Raw genomic sequence first — 24,549 nt, 5'->3', positions numbered from 1 at the left:
AGACAACTGGGCTTTTTTTTCCCTAAGGTAAATCCAGTCCGTTTCTTGTGTTTTTATAATTGTATTCTCACACAAAATAAGAAAGAGACAATGACTGCTTGGCAACCAGTTAGTAATTTCCTCTTTTCCCCATTTGAATGTGTTCACATACTTTCTAACCCTCTATCTACCAAATCTAGACAATCTACTATTTAGAAAACCAAAACCTATTATCTTGTGACCAAAGCCTTACTTGGTTAATTGTATTTTCTTTTGACTCAGAGAAAGCTAACGACTAGGCTGAAGGTAAATTAGTGACTCACTCTTCAGTCAACTGGCACTACTGTAGTTGCCAGTAATGCCCACATGAGTAAAAAAATAATGGTTTGCAAAGTCATTTAAGATTTCATGGTATAATGACACTGAATCACTTTAAGACTGTAGTGTATTATGTTACCTGATGTCATTCTTATTTTTGTACCTGTATTATTGATAATAATAATAATAAAGGAATGATAATAACAACTATTTTCTGCAAAGTGGAATCTAAACTTAGTCCTGCATCACTAGAGTCAAATTTTTACTGTCAAAATGAAGTTTTCTCTGAAAATATCTTTAACTTATACTTGACATGCTTTATAACAGAGAAAAATAGTTCTTTGGAAAGATTCATCCAACAGAAAAAATCTAGTCTGTGCAAAATAACATAAAATACACTTGTGAGAAGATCATTTTTGCTTTCATTTGCTTCTTGATCATATAGCAATAAACAGACACAGAACACTTCCTGTTTATTTTCTGGGTTGGGCAGTGGCGAAAGGGAAAATCTGGAAAATCAGCTGCATATTAACTCAAATTTCAGCACATAATTATTCAAAGAAAATTTTAATGATTTCAGTTCCATACAACTGAAAATGTAGTGTATTAAAGGGTATTTTCTTCTAAACTTCAAATTACAAGTTGTTGGCCATTTCTGAGCAACAGCATCATTTCCTACTGAGTATTCAGCTTATTAACTAAGGTGAGTGACATGGCAGGCGGTGGGGAAGAACAATAATCAGCTCACAGAATTTGGCTAAGAAAGGAAACAAACAAAAACAATGCAAATAATAATTAAAATAGCTACAGATATTAGTAAAATAAAAATACAATCCCAAATAGCCATCTCTTAAATTACTAGAAAAAAATTAAAGGTAAAGTTATAGCAAATACAGTCTTCACAGATTTGGGTAACTTTATTTGCATTTAATAGTGATTTTTAAGCCCTATATCCAATGAAACCATTTTTAAAAGCTCTATGAGGAATGGAAATTTAGATGTCTATTCCACTTTTCTTAAAAAAAAAAGAAGCTTAAATTTCTGAATGAGCAAGATTCACTTTTGCAGGTAGAGGCCCTGCTTCTTCATGATCTTCAGCTTTAGATCTAACAACCACAAGAGAAGAAGCTGGATATCTGTTTAGCTTTTGTTCATTCATAAATTCCAAGTCACCATAGATACTCAGCTTCTGCAAAAGGAAAAAAAAATCAATCAATGAACATTAGCAATTTGGATAATTAAGAACCTCTCCAAGTAAGGTTTCAAATAGCAATTTAATATGTTAAGATTTGGTTTAAAAAAAAAAAAAAAAAAAGATTATAGATATGTGATTCAATTCCCAGTGGATAGTCAAATAAAAAATTTCCATATGTCCTGACTTAAAATACTTACAAATTAACAACTGAGTATCAGGAAAAATTGCTCAGGTTTAAATGGAGTAAGTGTGGTCATACCACACCTGGTATTGATTCTGGAGCATGGATTACGGATGCTTGATGCCTTGAGTGATCAATTCCTTTGAGGTCTTATCTCTCCAACCAAGTGGTCAAATGATTTGGAGTAAGTTCCTCTGCTACTAAATGTTCTAAATTAACATATATGGAAAATGGTATGTACAATTTTAAGTCTGTGAGTAGAACAAAAAATATACACGAAATAGTTTAACATTGACAGAAAGGTCTTCATAAACATATAAAAGTTCAAATTGTTACTAACATACTCAAAAAGATACTAAAATGAAAGAATAAAAGCATAAACATCATTAGGGCAATGTCATAAAACTCACTGAAGTATAATGGAAATGTCTAATTTAATCTTTTGAAAGTATATCTATTTAGATACAGGTTTATCTTCTAAAGGTAGAAAAAGAAAAGTTTTTACTAAGAGGTGGGGTAGATTTTGTTGTTAACGCATGTGGCAATAAATCTCTGATTCTGTGAGCTAAAAACTGAAGCGCTGACATTATTGACAGGGCAACTAACTATTAAAAAGATAGGGACTTCCGTGCTGGTCTAGTGGCTACGACTGCACTCCCAAAGCAAGGAGCCCAGGTTTGATCCCTGATCAGGGAACTAGATCCTACATGCTGTAACCAACAGTTCGCAAGCCACAACTAGAAGATCCCACATGTCACAACTAAGACTCAGTGCAGCCAAATAAATAAATAAGTAAAAAACAAATATGTATTTAAAAAAAAACAGAACCATATACAAGTATATTAATGTTGGAAAGATGCTTTTAGTAGGTGCTGAATAAAGAGCACCTTCGAAGTTTAAGTATCTACAGTATCAATATGTACAACAATATGGAGCGTAATGCTCAGTGAAAGAGGCCAGTCACAAGAGACCACACATATGGATTGTCTATGGCTGGTAAAGATGCTTGGAGGAAATGGAGAGTGACTACTAGTATCAGTTTCCTTTCTGGGGTGATGAAAATGTTCTAAAAGTGATTGTCATGATGGCTGCCTACTTGAACACATTTCTGATGTGGTCTGCCGTCTACTGTTTCAATGTAACAATAATCCTTTAGCAAGGAAGTGGCCCAGTACTTGACACTTTTCCAGTTAAGAGAATATTTTCAAGACAAATTCAATGGTTGATGGATTGGACATGGATCTGATATAGTGAGGCCTCCTTAAAATCCAAATTAATAACTTGGGTTTTATTTGGGTGATAATTTGCTCTGAGGAACAATAAAAGAAAAACTTTCACAATTCTACTTAACATTTAAAAGCCTTGAAAAACACTACTTAAATTTAAAAGCCTTGAAACAGTGATAGAAACTGTTTAAATGATTTCAAACATCTGTACGGAAGAAGCTATCTAAAAGAACAAGGAGAAAGAGTAAAATTTGTGCAGAGAAATGGATGGGAGCATATGGATAACCTCTAATCAGTACGTTTAGTGATTTTGTGGCTACTCTGTATTCTCAAGTGAAAATCAAAATGGTCGCTGAGTTGTGTCTGACTTTGCAACCCCATGAACTGTAGCCCACCAGACTCCTCCGTCCATGGAATTTTCCAGGCAAGAATACTGGAGTGGGTTGCCGTTTTCTTCTCCAAATTATCAATCAAATACAAGGGTACAATAAAGGTATTTTCAAATGTGTTAACTTGGAAAGTTAACTGCCCAAGTATCTTTTATGAAAAAAATTACTTAAGGAGGTATTTCAAAAGTAAAGAGGAATCTAAGGAAGAAAGCAACATACAAGAAACAAGGGCAACTGAGATGACTTTTATGGGAAGAAAGTCAGAACAAAACAAAAAAAACAAACGTTCCATTAAGCAGAGAGATTTGGAAGATTCTCCTGGGAACACTTGTAAGTAATTCAGGTTTGTAATTTGCTTTCATGTGACTCTAATCACCACTGTACTTGGTTCTATTTTGAATATCTACATAATCATAATATTGTAAATATGGATTTTAAATTTTCAGATCAACCAATAGCAGAGCCTGAAAGCATATATACAGAAGAATGAATTTATTTTATTTCTCAAGGATTTAACTAATGAAAATTGAGTATAGGAAGAAAGTGAAAAGCAGTAATAAGGAGTCAATAGAAATTTACAAAGCATTCACTAAAAGTATGCAAAGTAATAATACACATTATAAGAACTAGGAAGTGAAGAGATGTGAGAGACGGTGTAAGGAACTAAACTCCTCGTCTACAGTAGAAGGACATCGGATAAAAAGCAAAAAATAAAAAATTTTAAAAAGGCAACTGCATGGGAAAATGTTTTAAAACTACTGACTGGTTTATCTGAGAACTGAGGAAGAGGAAATCAATTTTATCAGTCGCTCACTGTTAGTCGACTACTCAGTTGTGTCTGACTCTGTGACCCCTCTGGACTGTAGCCCGCGAGGCTCCTCTGTCCATGGAATTCTCCAGGTAAGAATACTGGAGTGGGTAGCCATTCCCTTCTCCAGGGGATCTTCCTGATCCAGGAATCAAACCCAGGTCTCTGGCATTGCAGGAGGATTCTTTACCATCTGAGCCACCAGGGAAGCCCCTTATGTCACAAGTATTACTTCTAAAACTTAAATTTAAATACTAAATATGTATTTGGGCTTTAGGCCTGGATTTTCACTAACCAGTTAGGGAATCTTAGGCAAGTTATTATACATAAATCTTTTCCTAGACTCAATTTTTTTCTTTCTTTCTTAAATTATGAAAGTAAGATAATACATTTATAGAAGACTTGGAAAATACAAAGTTATGTATAGTTCCACTCTATATTACAATTATTTTTTAAGTAGACAGATTAAGATTTTTATCTGGAGTTTCAATATTAAACTCTCAAAAATTAATAGAACGAGTAGAAAAGTAGAAGGATATAGTAGACCTGAAAAGCAACTATGAGCCAATTCATCATTATTAAGGTTTATACAGTTTTCACACAGTAGAACACAAATTCCATTCAAGTTCTCATAGATGTAAACCAGGAGACCCTGGAACATACGCAGAGGCATAAAACAAAGGGCAAAAATTTCATGGTCTAAAGGTATTGAAATCTTACAGTCTGTTCTCTTATCACAGTGGAATTATGGCAGAAATCAGTATCAAAAGATATCTGAAAATAACTCGTGTATTTTCAAGTACAAAGTGATATTTACCAAGGGAGATCTCAGACTCAGCCATCAAAAGCCCACGTTAAAAAAAAAAAAAAAAAAAGCCCACGTTAAAAGACTGAAAAAACTGCAGAGAAGCAAGCATTTAAATGAGAAATAAATATCAAAATGAGAAATTAATATTAAAGATTACTTTTAAAACACCATGTATTTGGAAATTAAATGTCCCTTTTAAATGATGGATGTATCTAAGAAGCCATAACAAGGAAAGTTAGAAAATATCTGTAACAGAATAAAAATGAAAATTCTGACTTTATCAGAGTTTGTTGCATGCAGCTTTAGCTGCGCAATGCAACTAGATACAAGGTGGAATCTTGAATAACGTAAGAAAACAAGTAATAGATTCCAGCATAAAATTTTGTGAAATCTGAACGAAACCTGCACTTTAGTTAATAATACTATATCACGTGTTAATTTCCTATTTTGCACTTTGTTTTGTTTTACAACACAGTATTTCTTTATATTCTCAAAATGGATTAGAAATTTCAAGCCTCAATTTTAAAAAAATCACTAAGATAATAATAAGCTTTCTAGTCTTTAAGCAATAATATTATATGCCAGAATAAATGGAACTATATCAAAGTTTTGAGTGAATATAAGTTAGAAATTTAGCGTTCTATTCATACTTAGACAAGTGGAATCAGAATGTCATACATTTTTTAGCTAGGCAAAAATCCATTTTTTAGGTTTTCTAAATTCACATTTTAGGTTTTCTAAAATATATATATTATACATACTATTTTTATATGCATGTATAAAAAAACTTACTACATTTAATAAAGGTTTGAGAAAGAACAAAAATCTGCAAAACTAAATTTCTTAACAGAACTTAGATTAAAAAGCTATGGCAGCTCTGGCATTTATATAGTTTTTTGATTGTCTCTCTTGAGATTTAAAGATTCAAAACAGTAAGATTCTTGGTCTTTTTTTAAAGACAAAGAAAATAATGTTTATTAGAGTTTAAAACATGTTTCATTCTACTCAAGTCTTGAAAGCTTTAACATTTAACTTTGTTCATCGTGATCTTATTCTTCATTTTCTAATTTCTTGAACAGGGTCTGGCACACGGGATGTGACCAGGAAGTATGTGATTTACTAACGTGAATATTATTTGGAGTCTTTTAAAACTTTTTTTAACTGACCATGTGAAATCAGATGATCATGGGTCTGGCAAATAAAAAAGGAAACAAACAGATAAGATAACAGAGACAGCATTTATATGATTACTTGTTGCTTCGGTACTTTTCTGAGGCTGCCTGATCTCTAGAAAGGAATATCCAATACTGCTGAACCCTGGTTTTATAAGTCAGGTTTCACCCGCCTGACAAGGATCACTGTGAATGACAACTCTTTACTATCCTAAATAGGTAGTTCAACAAGAGAAAGGCATTATTATTTCATGATGTTTCCCCCAAAAATGACATCCTAACTGTGAAAGAACAGGGGGGGAAAGTGGAGAAATAAGGATCAAAATCTTTATAAGTCAAGTTACTCAAAATGATACTGCATTAAGATCAACCAATGCCCACTCTTTCTGGCACTATTATTAAATGATGTATGATGACTATTTACTATGTGCAAAAGAGGCTAAAGATAAGTTATTTCAGAATTTTCCTAAATAAGAAATCCACTAAAATGGCAATACAAAATAGTTATGGATGAGTGATTTTTTTTCCTGCTTCTTTTTTTTTCCCCCTGCTTCTTTATATATAACTTTATAAATTCTATGTCAAATATATAGAACTTTTATAATTAAAAACAGAGCTGAAAAAACATTACTTACTTAGCCAGTGAGGTTTCAAATACAAAGTAAAGCCTAAAAGCAGTGAATACAAACAGCTGTCTTTGATACATTTTCAAGAAAAATGTAAAAGTATATATTCTTTGAGGGTATCACCATATTCTTGATTGTTAAGGACAGGAAGAAGAGTTCTAGAGAGGGGCAAAGTGACACCCACATGCAGATATCAGGAGGGAATGTAATAACTGCTAATAGGACTCCACATGTGGTTCTAATGCTTTAGGCTTCATGATCCAGGGGTGTGGGGGGCATATGTGCAAACAGTGAGATGCTCTACAAACAACCTGGAAATAAGGGAAGAGAACTTCTCACAGAATTAAAACTATACAATCAAGACAAAATTTATCACAGCAGAGACAACATCTAAAAGGAAGAGAAAGCTCAAGAGTCATCTGAAAAGGAGGGACGGATTCCCAGGTCTGTAAGATGTAATCAAACACCAATGAGAGGCATTGCTATGTCTAAAGAACACCAGAAGATGGCAATTCTGTAAGTCAAGTAAGGAGGTTAAGAAAGGAAGAACTATGAAATGTCCATCTAGGAACTGTTTCAGTAAGCGTTTGAGCATCCTGGCTCAAAAACATAAACCATGTGGTACTGGTGGTGTTCAAATTCCTAGTGTCAAAGAGGTTACACAGATGAGCTCCTGATATGAGTCACATTATCAAGTTCCCTAGTGATGGAGGGTAAAACAAAAATTTAATACTACAGGTTTGTAGCTTTGCTGCCATGAGGATTTAGAGTCATGGGGCAGTTCAAAAGTAAGTTAACAGGCAAAAGCAATCCTATATAAGATGTCTAACTTCTACTTTATCAAGAACAAAAAAAATGATTAAAATATCGACATCAGAACTAAACAGGAACACAAGTAGGTAATAAGCAAAGAGGTTGTTCAGATGCTATCATAAATAGATGAGTTCTTTAGAAATTTACCCACTCTCTGATATCTGATATTTCCACAATTCAAGGCAACCCTGTCTAACTTTATCCATTTGTTTAAAAACTGTCCACTTTTCTCTCTCTGCTAATCCATATCATTCTTCAAAGTTCAGGTCAAGACCCTCATGACCTATCCTGACAATCCAACACATACTCTCTGCTTTCCTTAACACTTCATTTATTTATTATTTGTGCCACTTAAATAGTTGATCAGCTGGAGGAAAGATGGTATATAGGAAAAGACATAGGAGTTGCAGAGTCAAAAGACAGGAGCTTAATTCCAGGCTCAAAACTTTCATAGCTGTGGACCCCAGGAAAGTAAACTTCACAAGCTTATTTACTCATCTACAAAATGAATAATAAAACCTGCTGTAGAGTTGTGTTGGACATGTAAGATTCATGAAAACACTTTGTAAATTTTGAACAACTATATAAATATCAGTTATCAACATTATCCTATCCCAATTCTGTGTGCCTATATCCCATATGGTCTTAATAAAAACATGAAAAATATTATCTGAATCATTATTCATGAGTAAATCTTATAGCATATCTTTATAGTCTGTGAACATAAGAGTACTGTTCAAGCATCATGCTAGGGACATGCTAACTACTTATTATCAGATTCTATTTTAATTTCCCTCCTTCCTTCTTTTCACTCTTTTTCTACTGGATTTTGAAGGCACACAAGAACTAAAGTTTACTTCAGTTGGATGTGATGTCAATAGAATTTATTATCTTATATTTAGCTACATAAATAATTTTTCTTCCTTTAAAGCTAAGTTGAATCATCAAATTAGAGGCTTTTTCTGAAACAAAAGTCCTTTACCTTATGATTCCTGGGCCAGTTAAATTTTAATTAACAGGAAAGTCAAGATAGTGTTCCATCTCTCTCAGAGTATAGCAAAACACATTACTCAAAATCAAACGCTTCAGTCTTGATGCTTCTAAAGCAACAATTATTCCTTAACATTTGTGGCAATGTTAAATTTAAAATTTGAAGTAGTTCCACAAGACTTCTTTCTTATATATCACCTTAGAAACAAGTCAATGGGTTTTTTTCGGTCTCCAAGGCCTACGAGGGGATTCCCTGGTAGTCCAGTAGTTGGGACTCTGTGCTTCTACTGCAGGGGGCAAAAGTTTGATCCTTGGTTGGGGAAATAGGATCCCTTGAGCCATGTGGCATGGCCAAAAATAAATAAATAAATAAAAATTACAAAAAAAAAGAAGACCTAGGGAGAAGAGAGACATTGAACTCAAGTTAGTCAGTGTACACTGGTCACTATAGTAGTTAGCACGACAGAAAATTGGGAAGTGATGCTTATGCTGCAAACCTGTAATTCTCGTGTGTGCCAACCCCCATGTGTGTGATTAAAACCGTCATTCTATTAGTAGAAAGGTTTTGCTTTTCTAGTTAAACAAACAAAACATTTAAAAAAGGAAATGATATGGCTCAGTCTTCAAATGGCCTAAGGGTTAGAATTAAATTTACCTCAGAGGGCACATACTGCTCCACAGCTGTAGCAACAGTTGCACAGCAAATCCAGAGCAACACCATCACAGACAGGACAAGAGTCATGGTTAAAATCCACCCAGAGTTACTGGGGAAAAAAAAATCAACAGTTTTGTTAAAATCGCATAATATTAAAAACAGAAGGTTCTTAACAATTAAAGGCAATCAATTTTATATACTTAAATACTACAAAATTTTATGTGTACTACCCTTAAAACTATTTTAAAAAAACATACGGAAGAAAACATTATAATAGCTATTATATTAGGGTGATATAATGTCCTTTCCTCCATTTCTCAAGCTTCTATAACATGGCTATATAACTTTTATAAATTAAAAAATTAGACATATTGGCTTTCTGCTAAATATATAAAATTAAAGCAAATTACTGCTAAGGATTTTTTAAAATTACTAAATGAGATAAAGCAAATCAAAGTGTTTTATAAACTGTATACTGCTACACAAATATATTTTTGCAAGGTATTATGATAACACTTGCTCTAAGAAAATCCAATAGCCCAAAGAATTAAGGTACAGAATAGGTAAATTATGAAACAATAACTTGTTTTATAAAAGGACTCACAACAGGCTTCCAGAAGTTAACTTCTCTATTATATTTCAAATATTTAACTTGCCACAATTTACTTGAATTTCAATTTACAAGAGTATATCTATTATGAGGCATTCTGTATTCATCACAGCGTATCTTAAAAAAAGATAGTTATATTTTTCTTATGATTAAAATATCTCAGTGTAGAAGGCTAGTTACAAGAATTATGGAGTTTTTTCCATAATTGACCTATTGTTTGCCAAACTATAGATTAAGATTCAAAGAAAAAGCTATTCTTAAAACGTTAGATTTAAAAGAATAACATATCATGACAAAATGTTAAAGGTTAGTAAGGAACCAGTAAGATGCTAGGTAGTATAGTATTAGGGATAGACTGTAGGGAATTCCTTGATGGCCTAACAGTTAGGACTCATTGCTCTTACTGCTGGGGCCTTGGATTCGATCCCTGGTCAGGGAACTAAGATCCTATAAGTCGAGTGACGTGACCAAAAAGGAAAAAAAGAATAAATGGTAACTTAAGATTAGGCAATGACTTAGGTTTCATAAAACTTATCAAACTGCAACAAAACTCCAAACACAGAATGAGAGAAAAACTCCCCTTTTTTGGTACAAAATCAAAAGCAGGTTTGGAAGGAAAAGGAAGGGAAAATTTGAAGTTCAGTTCTTATTTTCTTATCCAGTCTTTAAAATAAAAAGTATCTGATACCTGATTAAAACCTGTCAAGAAACGATTTCTACTCTAAGAAATTACAGGGAGCATGCAGTGTGGACTACTGAAGTGTTGTTACACTTGAGACACAGCCCACTTGTTCACCTCTCTACTCAAGTGCTTGACCTGGTATCTGACACGGGTAGATAACCATCACTAACTGCTACTGTCCCTTTTTATGGAGAGGGGCTGCAGGTGGTTGTAGGGGGAAGGCTCATATCAGAACTCCTTGGAGGAGTAGAAGGCTGCATACTTTGACAGAACCCTCCTCACTCTAGAAGGCTTCATATTTCTTCCCAAGAGGGCACAAGGTACCCATTACCCTCACCAGTCCACTTTCCCTTGCCACCCTTAAGAATCTTTGGCATGGAGATGACACTCAGTATAAAACACAAAGCCCTCCTTAATCTATAGCCCTTATCCACCTCCCCTAGCCTCCTGTCTGGCCATGGAGATATAAAAATGAAAATACAACCCTCAAACCATTCAAATACAGAGTCATCCCTTGGTACTCCCAGGGCAATGGTTCCAGGACTGCAACCCCCTCCTATACCAAAATCTGAGGGTGATCAATTCCTTTTTATAAGTGGCATAGATTTCCACATAACCTACACACATCTTCCTATACACTTTAAATAATCTCTAGATTACTTATAATACCTAATAAAATGTAAATGCTATATAAGTACAGTTGATCCTTGAACAACTTAAGTTTGAACTATGTGGGAGAATTTATTTTTATTTTTAAAAATTTTGTTTTTTTAATTGAAAAAAAAATTCATGTGAATATTTTTTTCAATAAATATACAGTTGGCCCTCCAACTAAATTAATTAAAGCTTAACTGAGATGTCTGAAGAAGTGCATATCGTAACATAAATCAAAGACCCCCAGTGAGAACAAGAGTGTTTCTGTACTGCGGAAAAAAAACCCTGGGTTTTATTAAAGTAGAGTGAGTATCACCTTTTAAACAAACCAAAATATCCGAAAGTACAGTTTTTGTATGGAAAAGATGAAAAAAAAAGTTTGTTTTTTTTTTACTTTTGAGCAGTTAATATAACTTTAAAATAATAAAAAGGACTGCATCTCTCTGATACAAGCCAGATTTTATCTTCTGTATACATAAGTGAAGATGAATACATACAGAGACAGGCATCTTAAAAAGCCATCACTTTCTCCATCTTCAAGATAGTTCCTATGTGCTTGTGAACTTCTCATTTGCAGATCTGCTGAAATAATAAGATACAAGTTAATGATATCCTATATTTCAAAAGGTGATCTCAAATGACTGCTTCTAGATATACACAGTGTACCCAGTTATTTCTGTAAATGTAATCTGGTATATTTATAATGAATGCAAGTTCCTCTGGCACATTAAAAACCAACTGGATACTATACAACATTATGAATTTCCTAATTTATTTTCAAATTTTTATTGACATTGATGCTTTCCATGTCTGAATGTAATAATAGAATGGTTTGTTCAAATCTGAAGTTAAAGATGGGGTTTCCCTGGTGGTCCAATAGTTAAGAATCCGCCTGCTAAGGCAGGGCACAAAGTTTGATCCCTGCTTCAGGAAGATCCTGTATGTGGCGTGGCAACTAAGCCCATGCACCACAACTACTGAGTCAGCAGTCTAGAGCCTGGGGGGCATAACTATTGAGTAAACACCCCGCAACTACCGAAGCCCGTGCTCTGCAACAAGAGAAACACACACACCGCGATGAAGAGTAGCCCCTGTTCTTTGCAACTAGAGAAAGCCCACAAGAGGCAATGAAGACCCAGCACAGCCAATAAATAAATAAATCTTAAAAAAAAATAAAAAGATACAGTTAAAAAGTTAATAAAATCAGTATCAAAAATAAGGAATGAGTTAATACATTGAAAAAGGTAAGCATAGTTTTAGCTTGATGTTTTATATTTCTGTGAGTTTAAATTCACTTCTAGCATAGAAATAAAAAAAGAATAAAAACATATTTTCAGGGTAGTGTCACTATTTGGTTAGTTTATTGGAAGATACCAGGACATCTCCTTAGTTCATACTCAAAACATCCTTAAAGGAAAACGAAATGTTTTTAGAATAGTGATTCTCAAAGTGTGATCCCCAGACCAGCCAACAGAACCCAGCAACCTGTTAGAAATGCAAATTCTCATGTCTTATCTCAGATAGAGTAAATTGGAAACTTTGGAGGCGGGGCTCAGAAATGCTTTTAATAAGCTCTCCAGGCCATAATTCACAATAAAGTTTGAGGACCACAGTTTTAAGTTATTTATTCACCTTCCAATAATCATACAACCAATTCTACCACCATCAGATCTGACTGCTACATGTTTTTAATCCTAGGCTACTTAAAATAAAACTTACAGGACATTTTGCTTAGTGACGATTCTTTCAAATTTGTAGGCTCCTGCTCCAACTGTGGTGCATACTGGATTTCTGGTTTAGACTAAAATGATAAGAAAGCAATTAAGTCGTTTGTACTTCTTAAGCCTTTCTCAGTAGCAAGTTCTGTAAAATATCATCTCTATAGACATTCAAATTGATAAAAAGTAATAGAAGTATGGTATAAAAAATAAAACAGTAACTACAATATATATTATAATTGCTTGTGCTAAGCACTAGATCCAGTGTCTTGCAAAGAAACAGATTTCCATCATTGTCAAGAAGAGTCAGTTTAATTTCCTTACAACATTAAAAAAGAAAAAAATAGATTACAACATAGTACATTATCATACCCAATAAAAAATGATTTCCAGCTCTGGTTGATCAGGAATAATTTGGCAGATTGCCAAAATTTCTGGTTAGACACATCTCTTTTCTTTTCTCATCTGAAACATTCTATTCTTTTCTACATATGAGTAACTCACAAATTTTAGCTCAATACTCCATACTTTAGAGCTTCCCTGGTGGCTCAGCAGTAAAGAATCTGCCTATCAATGCAGGAGATGTGGGTTCGATCCCTGGGTTGGTTGGGAAGATCCTCTGGAGAAGGAAATGGCAACCCACTCCAGTATTCTTGCCTGGGAAATCCCATGGGCAGAACATGGCCGGCTACAGTCCACGGCGTTGCAGAGAGTCGGAAACAACTAAGCGACTAAAAACATAGCTAACAACTCCATACTTTACATCTTCACGTAGCTCTGATGCTCTGGAGTAGGGGGTTTCTCCATCATAATCATTCTTAAGTTGACACAAAGAGAAAAACAGTTAACCATACATCTAATCAGAAATGAAGGATTCCACTCTTAAGAGTCAACTTAAGTAGCTTTAGGAAACAGAACTTATTCATGAACTTAAGAGAAAATTTCTTCTGTGTTTCACGTATTACCAAATCACAGGGTAACCAAGACTCAGGATGATGCTAAAAATCACATACTAGGCTTATAGTAAGCCACTCACTTGGCAGTGATAATTAAAAGGTTTACTTTAATTATTTTCTGAGAAAATATCATAACATAATTCATTGGCTGGTAAATTCGAGGAACTTAACAACCAAATTAAAAAGAAGACAGCATAGTAGGGTGCTATATGAGCCTTGGAGCTAAAGTAACAGGTTTGACACCTAATTCTGTTACTTGTGGCAGTGTGACCTTAAACAAGCTAACCTTGCAGTTTCCTCATCAATAAAGCAACTGTAATGCAACTTTATGAAGTTGTTTGGAGAGCTGAGACAAAATATATAAATGTCTAGTACACATGAACCTTCACCAAACAGCAGCTATAATTATCAAATCCCATGATAAACAATGAACTGGGAGAAAAGTTCTCTCTCTAGAAGGCAACATGCTTCTTCAACAAGCTCTCTCTCTCATCAGAGTTAAGAGGAAAAGCACTATTAACAACTAAAAATTATGTCCCATTGCTTTTCTCTAATATCCATATGTGGTATAAATACACACCATTATTTATATTCAAACTACATTAATTTTTCTTATCTCTTATATCTGCTGCTGCTGCTAAGTCCCTTCAGTCATGTCCAACTCTGTGCGACCCCATAGATGGCAGCCCACCAGGCTCCCCTGTCCCTGGGATTCTCCAGGCAAGAACACTGGAGTGGGTTGCCATTTCCTTCTCCAATAAATAAATGTGAAGTCGTTCAGTCGTGTGCAACTCTTAGCAAGCCCACGGACTGCAGCCTAGCAGGCTCCTCCATCCATGGGATTTTCCAGGCAAGAGTACTGGAGTGGGGTGCCATTGCCTTCTCCGCTCTTGTATCTATAGGCTTCATTTTATTAATTAACCACTCTAAAATTTAGAAGACTCAGAGATTTTGTTAGATACAGATCAATAGGCTTTAAATAGATTTCCAATGGGCAGAGGGAGGAGTAAATCACATTGGGTCCTGATGCCCAATGTAGGTTTTAATGCAGGCTAAAAAGTAATTATTATTTGATAATAAATATTTGTAAGGGACTAAGTATGTGATTCTATGCTAAGATATTCATTTAAAATATATACATTACTACTGCTAGTATTTAAATGAATCTATGAAGCACAGTTATCACCTGGAATATAACTATTTTTCCATCATCAGCTTGAAGATAAAAAGTCCACGAAGAGGTTATGAAGCTCTGTGCAGAGTCCACCATATCACTCCAGAATGATCTTACCAGAGTTAGAGGGAACAGTAGATGCATTTTTGGCATCAGGGACATGAGCTTTAAAAAAAAAAAGATTAAATCAAGGTGAAATATATTATTTTTTATATACACATATACAAAAGAACAATATAATCAAACCCTTATTTGGACAGAGTATAAAACAAGTGACTCTATTATCGTCATTAGCATCAGAGTAAACTCTTCATTATCTATGCAATTAACCATGAGAAACTTAAATTCCTAGGATCCTTTAATGTACCACCTAATAGAATATAAGCTACCTGTCACCTCTATGAAATTAACAGGCTTTTGAATTAGGTCCAAAAATGCAGAGAATCTTAATTCTTCTCTTTTGATTAAACAAGGATTAACAAGGTCTCAAGAGGTAGAAGGGGAAGGGACAAATCTTTAATACTTTCATGTAAAATGAACCATCCCGTAACACACACCAATGGAAAAAAGGAAGGTAAAAAATCAATCCAAGGAATATATGCATAAAATGTGAGATATCTGATAACAGGGCAGAGTGAGGGAAATATTTACCGGCTGACTACATACAGTAAACTACTGATGAGATTTTTACATTAACTGGTATCATCTCCCCTTCAATTCTGACTATTGACTAATTCAACAGCAGTGAGCCCCTCTAGAGAATAAGCATGAGACACCATTCACTGAACTTTAGGGATAGTTTTGGTTCTGGCTATATTTCAAAAGAATGACAGTATGGGGTTATTAAGAGAGAAGAGCTTTTAGAATCAGAAGAGATTTGTATTCAGATCTAATTTTTCCACTGAAAAGCTGTGAAATCATTCATTGATTAGTTCACTAAATAAGCATTCATTGAGATTATAAATTTTAAGAATCAGAAGCCAAGTGTGTTTTATTTATCCACATATGCCTGTGTTTAATCTGTGCAGGACAGAGGTGAAACACAGGGTGATACATGTGTATGGGGAAAGGCATCTAACCCAAACTGGGGTGAGAGGTGGTTAAGAAGGCTTCACAAAGAACATGATACTTGCCCTGAGTCAAAAGGATTCACTAGGCAGACACAGAATAGAAGAAACAAGATATAAAGTCATGATGAACATATTACAAACATTAAGAACTTCTCAATTAAGAAAAAGGGAAATAAAAATGGGTCTTAAAAATTAGAAAATATGTTTAAAGTTACTTGTAAGAGAAACACAAATTAAAACTGTAATGAAAGTAGTACACTGCCAAGGACTGGCAGGAGGAGGAAACGACAGTGACTGCTAATGGGTAAGAGATTTCTTTTTTTGATAATGAAAACGCTGTGGAAGTAGATAGTAATGATGGTTGCACAGTCTGGAATAGACTAAAAACTACTGCACTGAATACTTCAGAAGAATGATTTTTATAGTATGAATTTATATCTCAATTTTAAAACCTGACAGAAACTCCATACAAGGCAATTTTGCTCTATTTCTCAAAATAAAAATGCATATACTTAACTCAGCAATTGTATTCCTATGACTTTATTCTAGAAATGTAAATATGAAAAATATGCATTATATGTAAATCTAAAAAATTAGAAACAACCCTACATGTCCATAAACAAGTGAAGTGAAAGTGAAAGTGAAGTCGCTCAGTCGTGTCCTACTCTTTGCGACCCCATGGACTGTAGCCTATCAAGCTTCTCCGTCCACGGGATTCTCCAGGCAAGAATACTGGAGTGGGTTGCCATTTCTTTCTCCAGGGGATCTTCCCAACCCAGGGATTGAACCCAGGCCTCCCACATTACAGGCAGACGCTTTAACCTCTGAGCCACAAGGGAAGCCACTATAAACAAGAGACTACTTAAATAAATGATACATCCATATAATGAAATATATATGTAGTGGAAAAAAATGAGTAGACAAGGTCTTTAACTATACTTGTATTTTAGAAAAGAATACATGTATCCTTGTATATGTATAAAATACCTCTGCAATGGTAACCCTGGCTACATTAATGGAGGAAAATGGAGTGGTTAAGAGATACAGGGGTAGGAAACTTTTCACTATTGATCTTTGAACAATGCCAGGGGTTAGGGGTGCTAAAATCTGTGAATATACACAGATTATAGTTGGTCTCCCATATTTGTGATTCAGCATCTGAGAATTCAACCAACTGTAGATCATGTAGTGCAGTATAACATTAAGAAAAAAAAAATTCAAGTGTAAATGGTCTTGCAGTTAAAATCCACGTTTTTCAAGGGTCAACTGTATGTGTATATAATATACACATATTTTTTTCTTTTTTACCTTTTGAGTTTTGTACCATGTGGTTGTATTTCCTATGCCAAAGTTAATAAAATTCAAAAACTTTTCCCCAAATGCTTAGATAGAGTATGAGGGGTAGAAACTCTAAGAGATGATATAGAAGAGGTAATCAGAAGCCAGGCTGTGATAAATGGTTTGGATTTAAACCTGTATATAATCGGAAGCTACTGAAGTATATAAGATAGAAGAATCATGGCATGAGATTTCCATTTAGAAAATAAATATGCAGACACAGACTAAATGATAGACTAGAAGGGGCTGACGTGGGAAAACAGATTGGCAGTTAATTTAGTATACAGATGAGAAAAGATGCTGATCTAAGGCAATGGCAGGTAGGGTAAAAGGAACTCTCCATTTCTCTGAGCCTCAGTTTTTTCATATGCAAAATGGGGATAATATTGTCACCGGACCAAGAAAAAAAAAACAAAATGAGATTATGGGTGTGAACATACCTCTTAACATTAAAGCATTATACAAAAATACCTGACTTTTCTATTTGCAAAAATAATTCGCTTGCTGAAGACTAATTATAATACTGAAATAGGATCATGTGAACAATACACATTTCAATACAAAGTGCAATCTAAGCAGGCATTTCTGAAGGGCAGTATTGTTTCGTACTTGTTCTTGTCTCAATTCTGCGTATGGCAGCTGATTCTGGCAACCAAGATGGCAAGCATATTGCTCATCAGATTGGGAATATGCTTCTGTACATGCTGGAAGAGAAAAACAGTAAATTACAAGAAAAAAAGAGAAGGAGAGAAAGAAAAGGGATAGAACAGAAAGTAAGGAATTTGGCATTTTATAAAGCAATTTATTATACTTAAAAATTATTTCACTAATATGAATTTTCATATTTGGCAATAACAGCAAATGTTTTATTTTACTAAAATCCCATATCTTCTGCCTCCCACAAGTCAAATGTTTCAGGAATAGATCTATTAATTACACACTCAGGCTCTGGCTATATTATGACATTCATATGAGGTGAACCTCATAGCTAAGGTTTGCAGAAAAGAAAAAACACTGAATTGGCAACCTGAAATTCTGGCTCCATCCATCTGTTGGCTGTGTATGTGACCAAGGTAGAGCTAAGAAAAATAAAACAATCAGTCTAACATCCTAAATTCTGAGAAAACTGAACTTTGAAAATGTTCTGCAGCAGGATTCCAAACTTGGAATTAGTCTCTACCACATATATGCTCTTTATTTAGTTTACTAGAGTCATTTCTTTCCTGTGATATAACACTTTACACCACAATTTTATTTTTTTTCCCACCCAGTCATGCATTTGTAGTATACTTCTCGAAGGTACTAGATAATAAACTGAACAGTATTATGCACATATAAAAAGATGGCCAGTTAGGAGACTGAGCCATAAAAAAAGAGGTTATGATATCACACAGGGTAGATGGAAATAGTGGCATAGTGATAGGGAGAAAGCTACCTCACTGCACTGAATAAACAGTGTAAGGTAATGAATGAAGAAAATTCCATTATAGTTTTTTAAAAGCCAAATATCAATTTTGTCCTGATTACAGGTTTCTTTTATTAAACACATCGCTTTGGGCAAAAGGTAAGAATAGTGGCTTAAGAGATGACAAAGACTCTAGTTACTTCTTTTATTGGCATGACTCACAAAGAATACACTATTAAATACTGAGTCAAAGGCCTGATTCAGTAAAAAAAAAAAAAAAAACTTGGGAGCTAAGTCAACTAACCTATGATTGAAAGGCTTAGGAAAATTATACTATCCACTGAAAGGATAGTGATGAATTATGAGAAGGGTAATCACTATTGCATTTGTCTAAACCAAATACTTGGTTAAACAAAGGTGTTCCTATCTGTAGTACAAAATAAATACCGTCTCAACAAATAGATGAAATTTAAAGCCCATGAAATTTCTAGCAGCAGCTCTTAGAAGTTCAACTTTATAATAATTAAAATATGCTTGATGACTAGTTTAAATAGTATGCTTGTCATTTTCCAAGGAAAATACATAAAAAGCGTAACACAACTCAAAGAAAACACCAATGTTATATACTGCTGATGTCATTAGCATAGCATCTTACCAGATTCACATTCCAATTTGGTCCGATTTAAATCAATTCCATCATCCACAAACTGACAAATTGAAAACAGCCTGCAACCTCTCTGACATGCGTACAACTCCTCTTCCTAGGGAGGTCAAGAACAGGGAGGATTAACAAAAAAAAAATAGTATTTTTCCCTTATGGGGGAAAAAAAGTCAAAAAGAAAGCAAAGTTAGTAGGGTTTATTATAAATTGTCTAATAAAAGTTTTATAACTGAAAGAAAGAAAAATGATAGAAGTCAGGTAATACTTAAGGCTATATAGTCTGCCGCATAAAGAAGTTTTAATTTCTTACTTTAACAGTGATATCCAAAACAAATAATAAGTGATATAAAGAAACCTAGTGCATAAAAACATCACCCTTTTCCTACAGTCCATGGTCATATTTTGGGGGGAAAAGTTGAAAATAAAAATAACAGTGACATAATCAGAACTTTAATAGAGGCAAAAATGAGAAAACAAGTACTTTAGGACCAATGGTGTACTTCTGCCACATAAATATTTATACAAATCATCAGGCCTATCAGGAAAAATATCATGACTAGTTTTACATAGCAGATAGTGCTATAAAGGCCCCCACAAAGTGAGGTACACATTTAGAAAAATGCTTAAATGAAAGGATTTTTTAAAACTCAGTTTACCCGAACTGAAAACAGAAACAAAGGCAACATGTGACATATGGAAAAGGCCATTGGAATCAGCCAGACTTAGATTAAAACTTTTCAGGTCAGCATGCACATTACTTTACCTATCTACAGATAAACGTCAAAAAGGAAATAAAAGCTATAAATTACCTCTAAACCCCTCAACAATGCTGGAAGACAGCTATTCCTAGTGCAGTGCCCGGAACACTGAAGGTGCTCAATAAATGGTAGTAGTGTTAATCATAATACATTTTAAAAACAGAAAACAACAGTTGTAGGCATCATTGTATTTGTGTGAGAGCTCAAGAGAAGATTCTGCATTGCTGGAAAATGTGAACAGCTAAGTAAGACTAATGACAATGTCTTCAACAGGCTTTCCTTTGGTGAAATGTGTAGTATTTGAAACAAACCAGTATATGTGGGGAAGCCCCCTCAACTTACTGTGTGATCCACTGTGTACAAACTGGCAGGCACCTAATAAGGAAGGAAACAGCATGTGCATATACCAGTTAGCAACCAATGGAATACAAAGTTATGCATTTCTTTCCAGCAGGATTAGTAAAATTTGTGCAGCAGCAACAATCCACTAAGAGCAGATGGCTGCAGTCTAGTATTTATTGTTGTTCAGTCACCAAGTCATATCAGACTCTTCACGACCCCCTGGACTATAGCACACCAGGCTTCCCTGTCCCTCACCATCTCCCGGAGTTTGCCCAAGTTCATGTCTGTTGAATCAGTGATGCCATCCAACCATTTCATCCTAATTGTCTAATATTAAACAATCTTTATTATACAACTTTGAAGGTAGTGCATTTCTGGATGTCAGTTCTAGCTGCATTTATTGTTACAGTGAAATTGAAGGAGTTTTTTAACCATTAAAATAAATTTTATACCTGAGTAGCTTTTATAAGACAGTAGAATTCTCTCATGTCTTTGGAGCACCACATACTTCCTACTATGGCATAGAGAAGTATGAGCTCATTAGTATGAGCTATACTGCAAGCCATTTTGCTTTCAGATATGCTTTCTTTTATTAAACCAATCCAATAAGCCCTCCAGTACGATTTTCAGAAGAGAGTGTAGCATGGTAAAAGAGTCTAGGTTCAGGAATTAGCCCTGGTTAGTCACTCAGCCTCATCATTTATTCTGCACAACTTAGGCAAGGGCCTTAATCTCTCTCAGCCTCAATTTCCTTAGTTGTAGAACACTGACAATACTTACATGTCAATCCTGAAATATGATGAGGATTTTGTGTTTTATTTACATATTATTTTATATCCATAGCATCATTAATATTATGCTATACTATCTAATAAACAGATATGACATTAATAATATATTTTGTGAGCACCCACAATGTACCAGGTACGGTGTTAACACTTAATATATCATATGGCACCTGGCACAGAGCAGGCACTCAACTGGTAGCAATTAAGTCATATCCTTGTTCTAAGTAAGTGTTTCATGTTTCATACAATGTTTCATGCCCTATGCATCCAAAATTACTGGCAAGCTCATATAAAATATACCTTCTCTAATTTAGACCAAATCCTCCTTAAAGGAACCCTACTATCTATAGATTTTACACTCATTTTCTTATCCTGAGCTAAGTTAAGCTAACTATTCTCTTATTCAGCACTACTAATATACTGCACATACCAAACTGGCCTTATGACATCTGACAAAGGAAAAAACTATCTGTTGCCATGTGTTAGGTACTGTGCTAAGAGTACCATGTATATTATCTTTAATCCTCACACTTACTCCGCAAGGTGTAAGGATTTTTTTTTTACAGTTGACAAAATGAAGTCATGAGAAGTGATTATCAAAGACACACAGATATGTAACTGTAAAGCTGGGAATGAAACCAGGTTTGTAAGGTTCCAGAGCCCACACTCTTAAAAATGACCAGGCTGACTCTAATTATCTTTATTATTCACAGGACTTATGTCTCCTGTATTTGGACCTAGACAAGTTACACAATTCTACCTCTGAGGAAAGTGAAAGGGTGAAATATGATAATTTTTAAGTACTTACTACAAACAAGTAAAGTACCACGCTTTCTTGCAACAAATAATTTTGAAAGAGTCATTAAAATGAGATTTCTATTTGCCAGTCACAAATACTAGACCAAGGGAGGCTTTAGGAGCTTGTAAATTTAAATAATATAACACCCACTGCTTTTTTCCAAACCATAAAGCACAATAATTTGACGGAGGACCAAAGGACATCAGTGAAATAATTAAATATTTTTAATCTACAACTTTATTAATAGAAAGCAGTACAGTGTAGCCAGTTTTAGGATTGAATTCCTGCTACTCCACTACTTCTTGGCTATGTGACCTAGGTCAAGTCACTGAACATTTCAGAGCCTTGACTTCCTCAGCTGAAAAGCCCAACTTGGCAGGGTGAGAATTAGGGATAATGGAGGTAGATCTCCCATCATACTGGCTAATAAGACAGTAGGCAGTTTATAAACTTTAAGTCCAGGACAGGAAACCAGGTGATTTAGAGTTCCTAGGGAGAATAGTTTTACTGAAAAAGTAAGAAAGATTTATAGATATCACATCAATTGTTAGAAAGTAGTGGATATTATAAAAGTACTCAGAGGTTCCAGAAATGTCTAACCTTTTAAATTGCTTATTCTCCAGCATATGTACTCAAGTAACTACAAATATGCTAGGAAAATCTCAAAAAAAGGGCGGGGGTGGCGGGGTGGGAGGTGTGTGGGAGGGAAGGCCAGTATATCCCAACACTATAAAGATACAAAATAAATCACTGCCCAATTCCAGGCCAAATCATTATTAATTTCCTCACACAATCCTCTTACTTATGAGCGATTTTATAAAAAGAGAAGAAAATAATGTATTCAGGAGCAGTACACATTGATTTAAAAGTCTAGAAGCCAGAATTCCTCATTTTTCTCTCTCTTGATTGCTAACGATATATTTGCCTCTGATAATTTGATAATCCCCTCTCCCACACTTTTTCTTGAAGACTGATAATCCTCAAGCAATGTAAAACCCAGCAGTAAACAGATATATGGGCAGAAACAGCATTTAGAACTTTTCATTTCAAAAGCCTGAAAGCACTTGCCAATAAGGAACATTCTAAACCTTTTCTCCTAGTCACTTTGTAGTTTGAGAGAGCAAAGAGGCCTAGCCACATGCTTAAGCATATAGCATATGGAAGACAAAGCAAAAACAAGGGCAGAAAGATCAGTACAAGCTGTTATAAAGAAAGTCAGTGGTGTGGGGGGCGGGGCTTATACCCAAATCACATATTTGGAAGGGTGGGGGACAAACCATGCAATTTAGGATGCTCAGTCAACAGTTCTTAAGCTGAAAAAACAACTTGAGAAGTGGAATGGAATTAAAGGAAAGGCTGCACCTAGGGACGGACAAGGAGGGGAGGAAGGGTCACTCTCTTCGTAATATGTGATCCGCTGCGAGGGTCAGTCTCGTTTCTTTCCCACTCTACTAATCTCCTGTCTTCTGCTGCACCGAAAGGTAAGTTCTCTGAATGTAGAAACCTAACTGCTTTTTCTCTAAGCCGTCTCAGTCCCAGTCCCAGTCCCAGTGTCAGCACCTAGCACACACTCAACACAGGCGGAAAGCCCTTGCTGAGTGTCTCCCCACTCCTTAATACATTTCATATTATGGGGGAATTATCTACTTGTCTGACACCAGGTACAGACTGCAGGCTTCCAGCCCAGAGAGGCGCTAAGGGAAGAGGGGGTTAAGAACTAACCTTTTAGTGGACTGGCGTATCTGCAGCTTCCCCCCCTCCGCCCCGCCATCCCTGGAAAGTGAGGACCCTGCATTAATCATCTGAATCCTCCTTCCCCTCCGAGCGTTCTTCTTCCCCGCCTTCCCCGTAAAACCCCCAGAAAAAAAGGGGTCGTGTCTTGCTTATTTTTCTGTCCCCGGCCTATTACAGGGTAGGTGAGGCACAAACTTCCGGTAATTACAGCAGGAGCGGGATGCGGGTAGGATTAGGGAAGAAAACAGGAGCCACATAGATGGGAGACAAAGGCTGAAGGGTGGATTCAACATCATGCTCCCAGAAATGACAGAGGTGCGGGAGAGCGGAAAGATGGGCGACCAGGGAAGGGCTGTAGCCCGGTTCGGACGGGCCCTACCTTGGGGTAGGTGTGCAAGGGATACGTCAACTGACAGGCCCGGTGACAAGACGCCGTATCACCCAAAACCGAGTCAAACGCTTCAGCTGAAGCGGTTCCCGAGCCTCCGGCCAGGGCCATGGCCAGCAGCAGCAGCGGCGAGATCCCCAGTTGGGCCCTGAGCCATAGTCTCCCCTTCGGCACCGCCATTTTGTTTGCCTCTGTCACAGCAGCACAGCTTGTTGCTGTTTTCTTTTCAAGGTTCCTCCTCCTTCCGGGACCAGCCCCTTCCCCGCCCCGCGGGCCGCTGCTTCCGCCTCTGTAGTCTTCACAGCTCCGCCC

The 24,549-nt window shown here is 35.6% G+C and overlaps 1 protein-coding gene across 5 annotated transcripts; it reads right to left on the bottom strand.

The window, feature by feature from the left end:
• Positions 1-848: 848 nt before the first annotated feature.
• TMEM59 (transmembrane protein 59) lies at positions 849-24,536 on the bottom strand. Of its 5 annotated transcripts, XR_010660027.1 has the most exons (10): positions 24,229-24,536; positions 20,529-20,561; positions 19,423-19,528; positions 17,972-18,066; positions 14,967-15,119; positions 12,826-12,907; positions 11,604-11,688; positions 9,161-9,269; positions 1,690-1,924; positions 1,317-1,486 (listed from the first exon to the last, which is right to left on the bottom strand). XR_010660027.1 is itself a non-coding variant. In XM_065912474.1 (9 exons), exons 1-9 carry the CDS (start codon positions 24,415-24,417, stop codon positions 1,331-1,333), a joined length of 1,008 nt encoding a protein of 335 aa, XP_065768546.1. In that variant the 5' UTR covers positions 24,418-24,522; the 3' UTR covers positions 849-1,330. The 5 variants fall into 5 exon arrangements, 4 of the variants coding, with proteins under 4 accessions (XP_065768546.1, XP_065768555.1, XP_065768562.1 ...); XM_065912474.1 differs by lacking the exon at positions 1,690-1,924 and having other exon boundaries at positions 849-1,486; positions 24,229-24,522; XM_065912483.1 differs by lacking the exon at positions 1,690-1,924 and having other exon boundaries at positions 849-1,486; positions 11,604-11,685; positions 24,229-24,520.
• Between the last annotated feature and the right edge of the window lie 13 nt (positions 24,537-24,549).

Source organism: Muntiacus reevesi, chromosome 1 (genome assembly GCF_963930625.1).
Source record: "Muntiacus reevesi chromosome 1, mMunRee1.1, whole genome shotgun sequence".
NCBI lineage: Eukaryota > Metazoa > Chordata > Mammalia > Artiodactyla > Cervidae > Muntiacus > Muntiacus reevesi.
This window is presented reverse-complemented; position numbering and strand designations above follow the sequence as displayed.

Bases quoted from the DNA above. Each gene is read 5' to 3' on its own strand.
- TMEM59 (XM_065912474.1), bottom strand. From the start codon at position 24,417: ATGGCGGTGCCGAAGGGGAGACTATGGCTCAGGGCCCAACTGGGGATC. The intron at 19,529-20,528 runs GTAAGTTGAGGG...TGACCTCCCTAG, and splicing joins TGTACACAGTGGATCACACA to GAAGAGGAGTTGTACGCATG. The intron at 1,487-9,160 runs GTAAATTTAATT...TTCCTTTTGCAG, and splicing joins AGCAGTATGTGCCCTCTGAG to AAGCTGAGTATCTATGGTGA.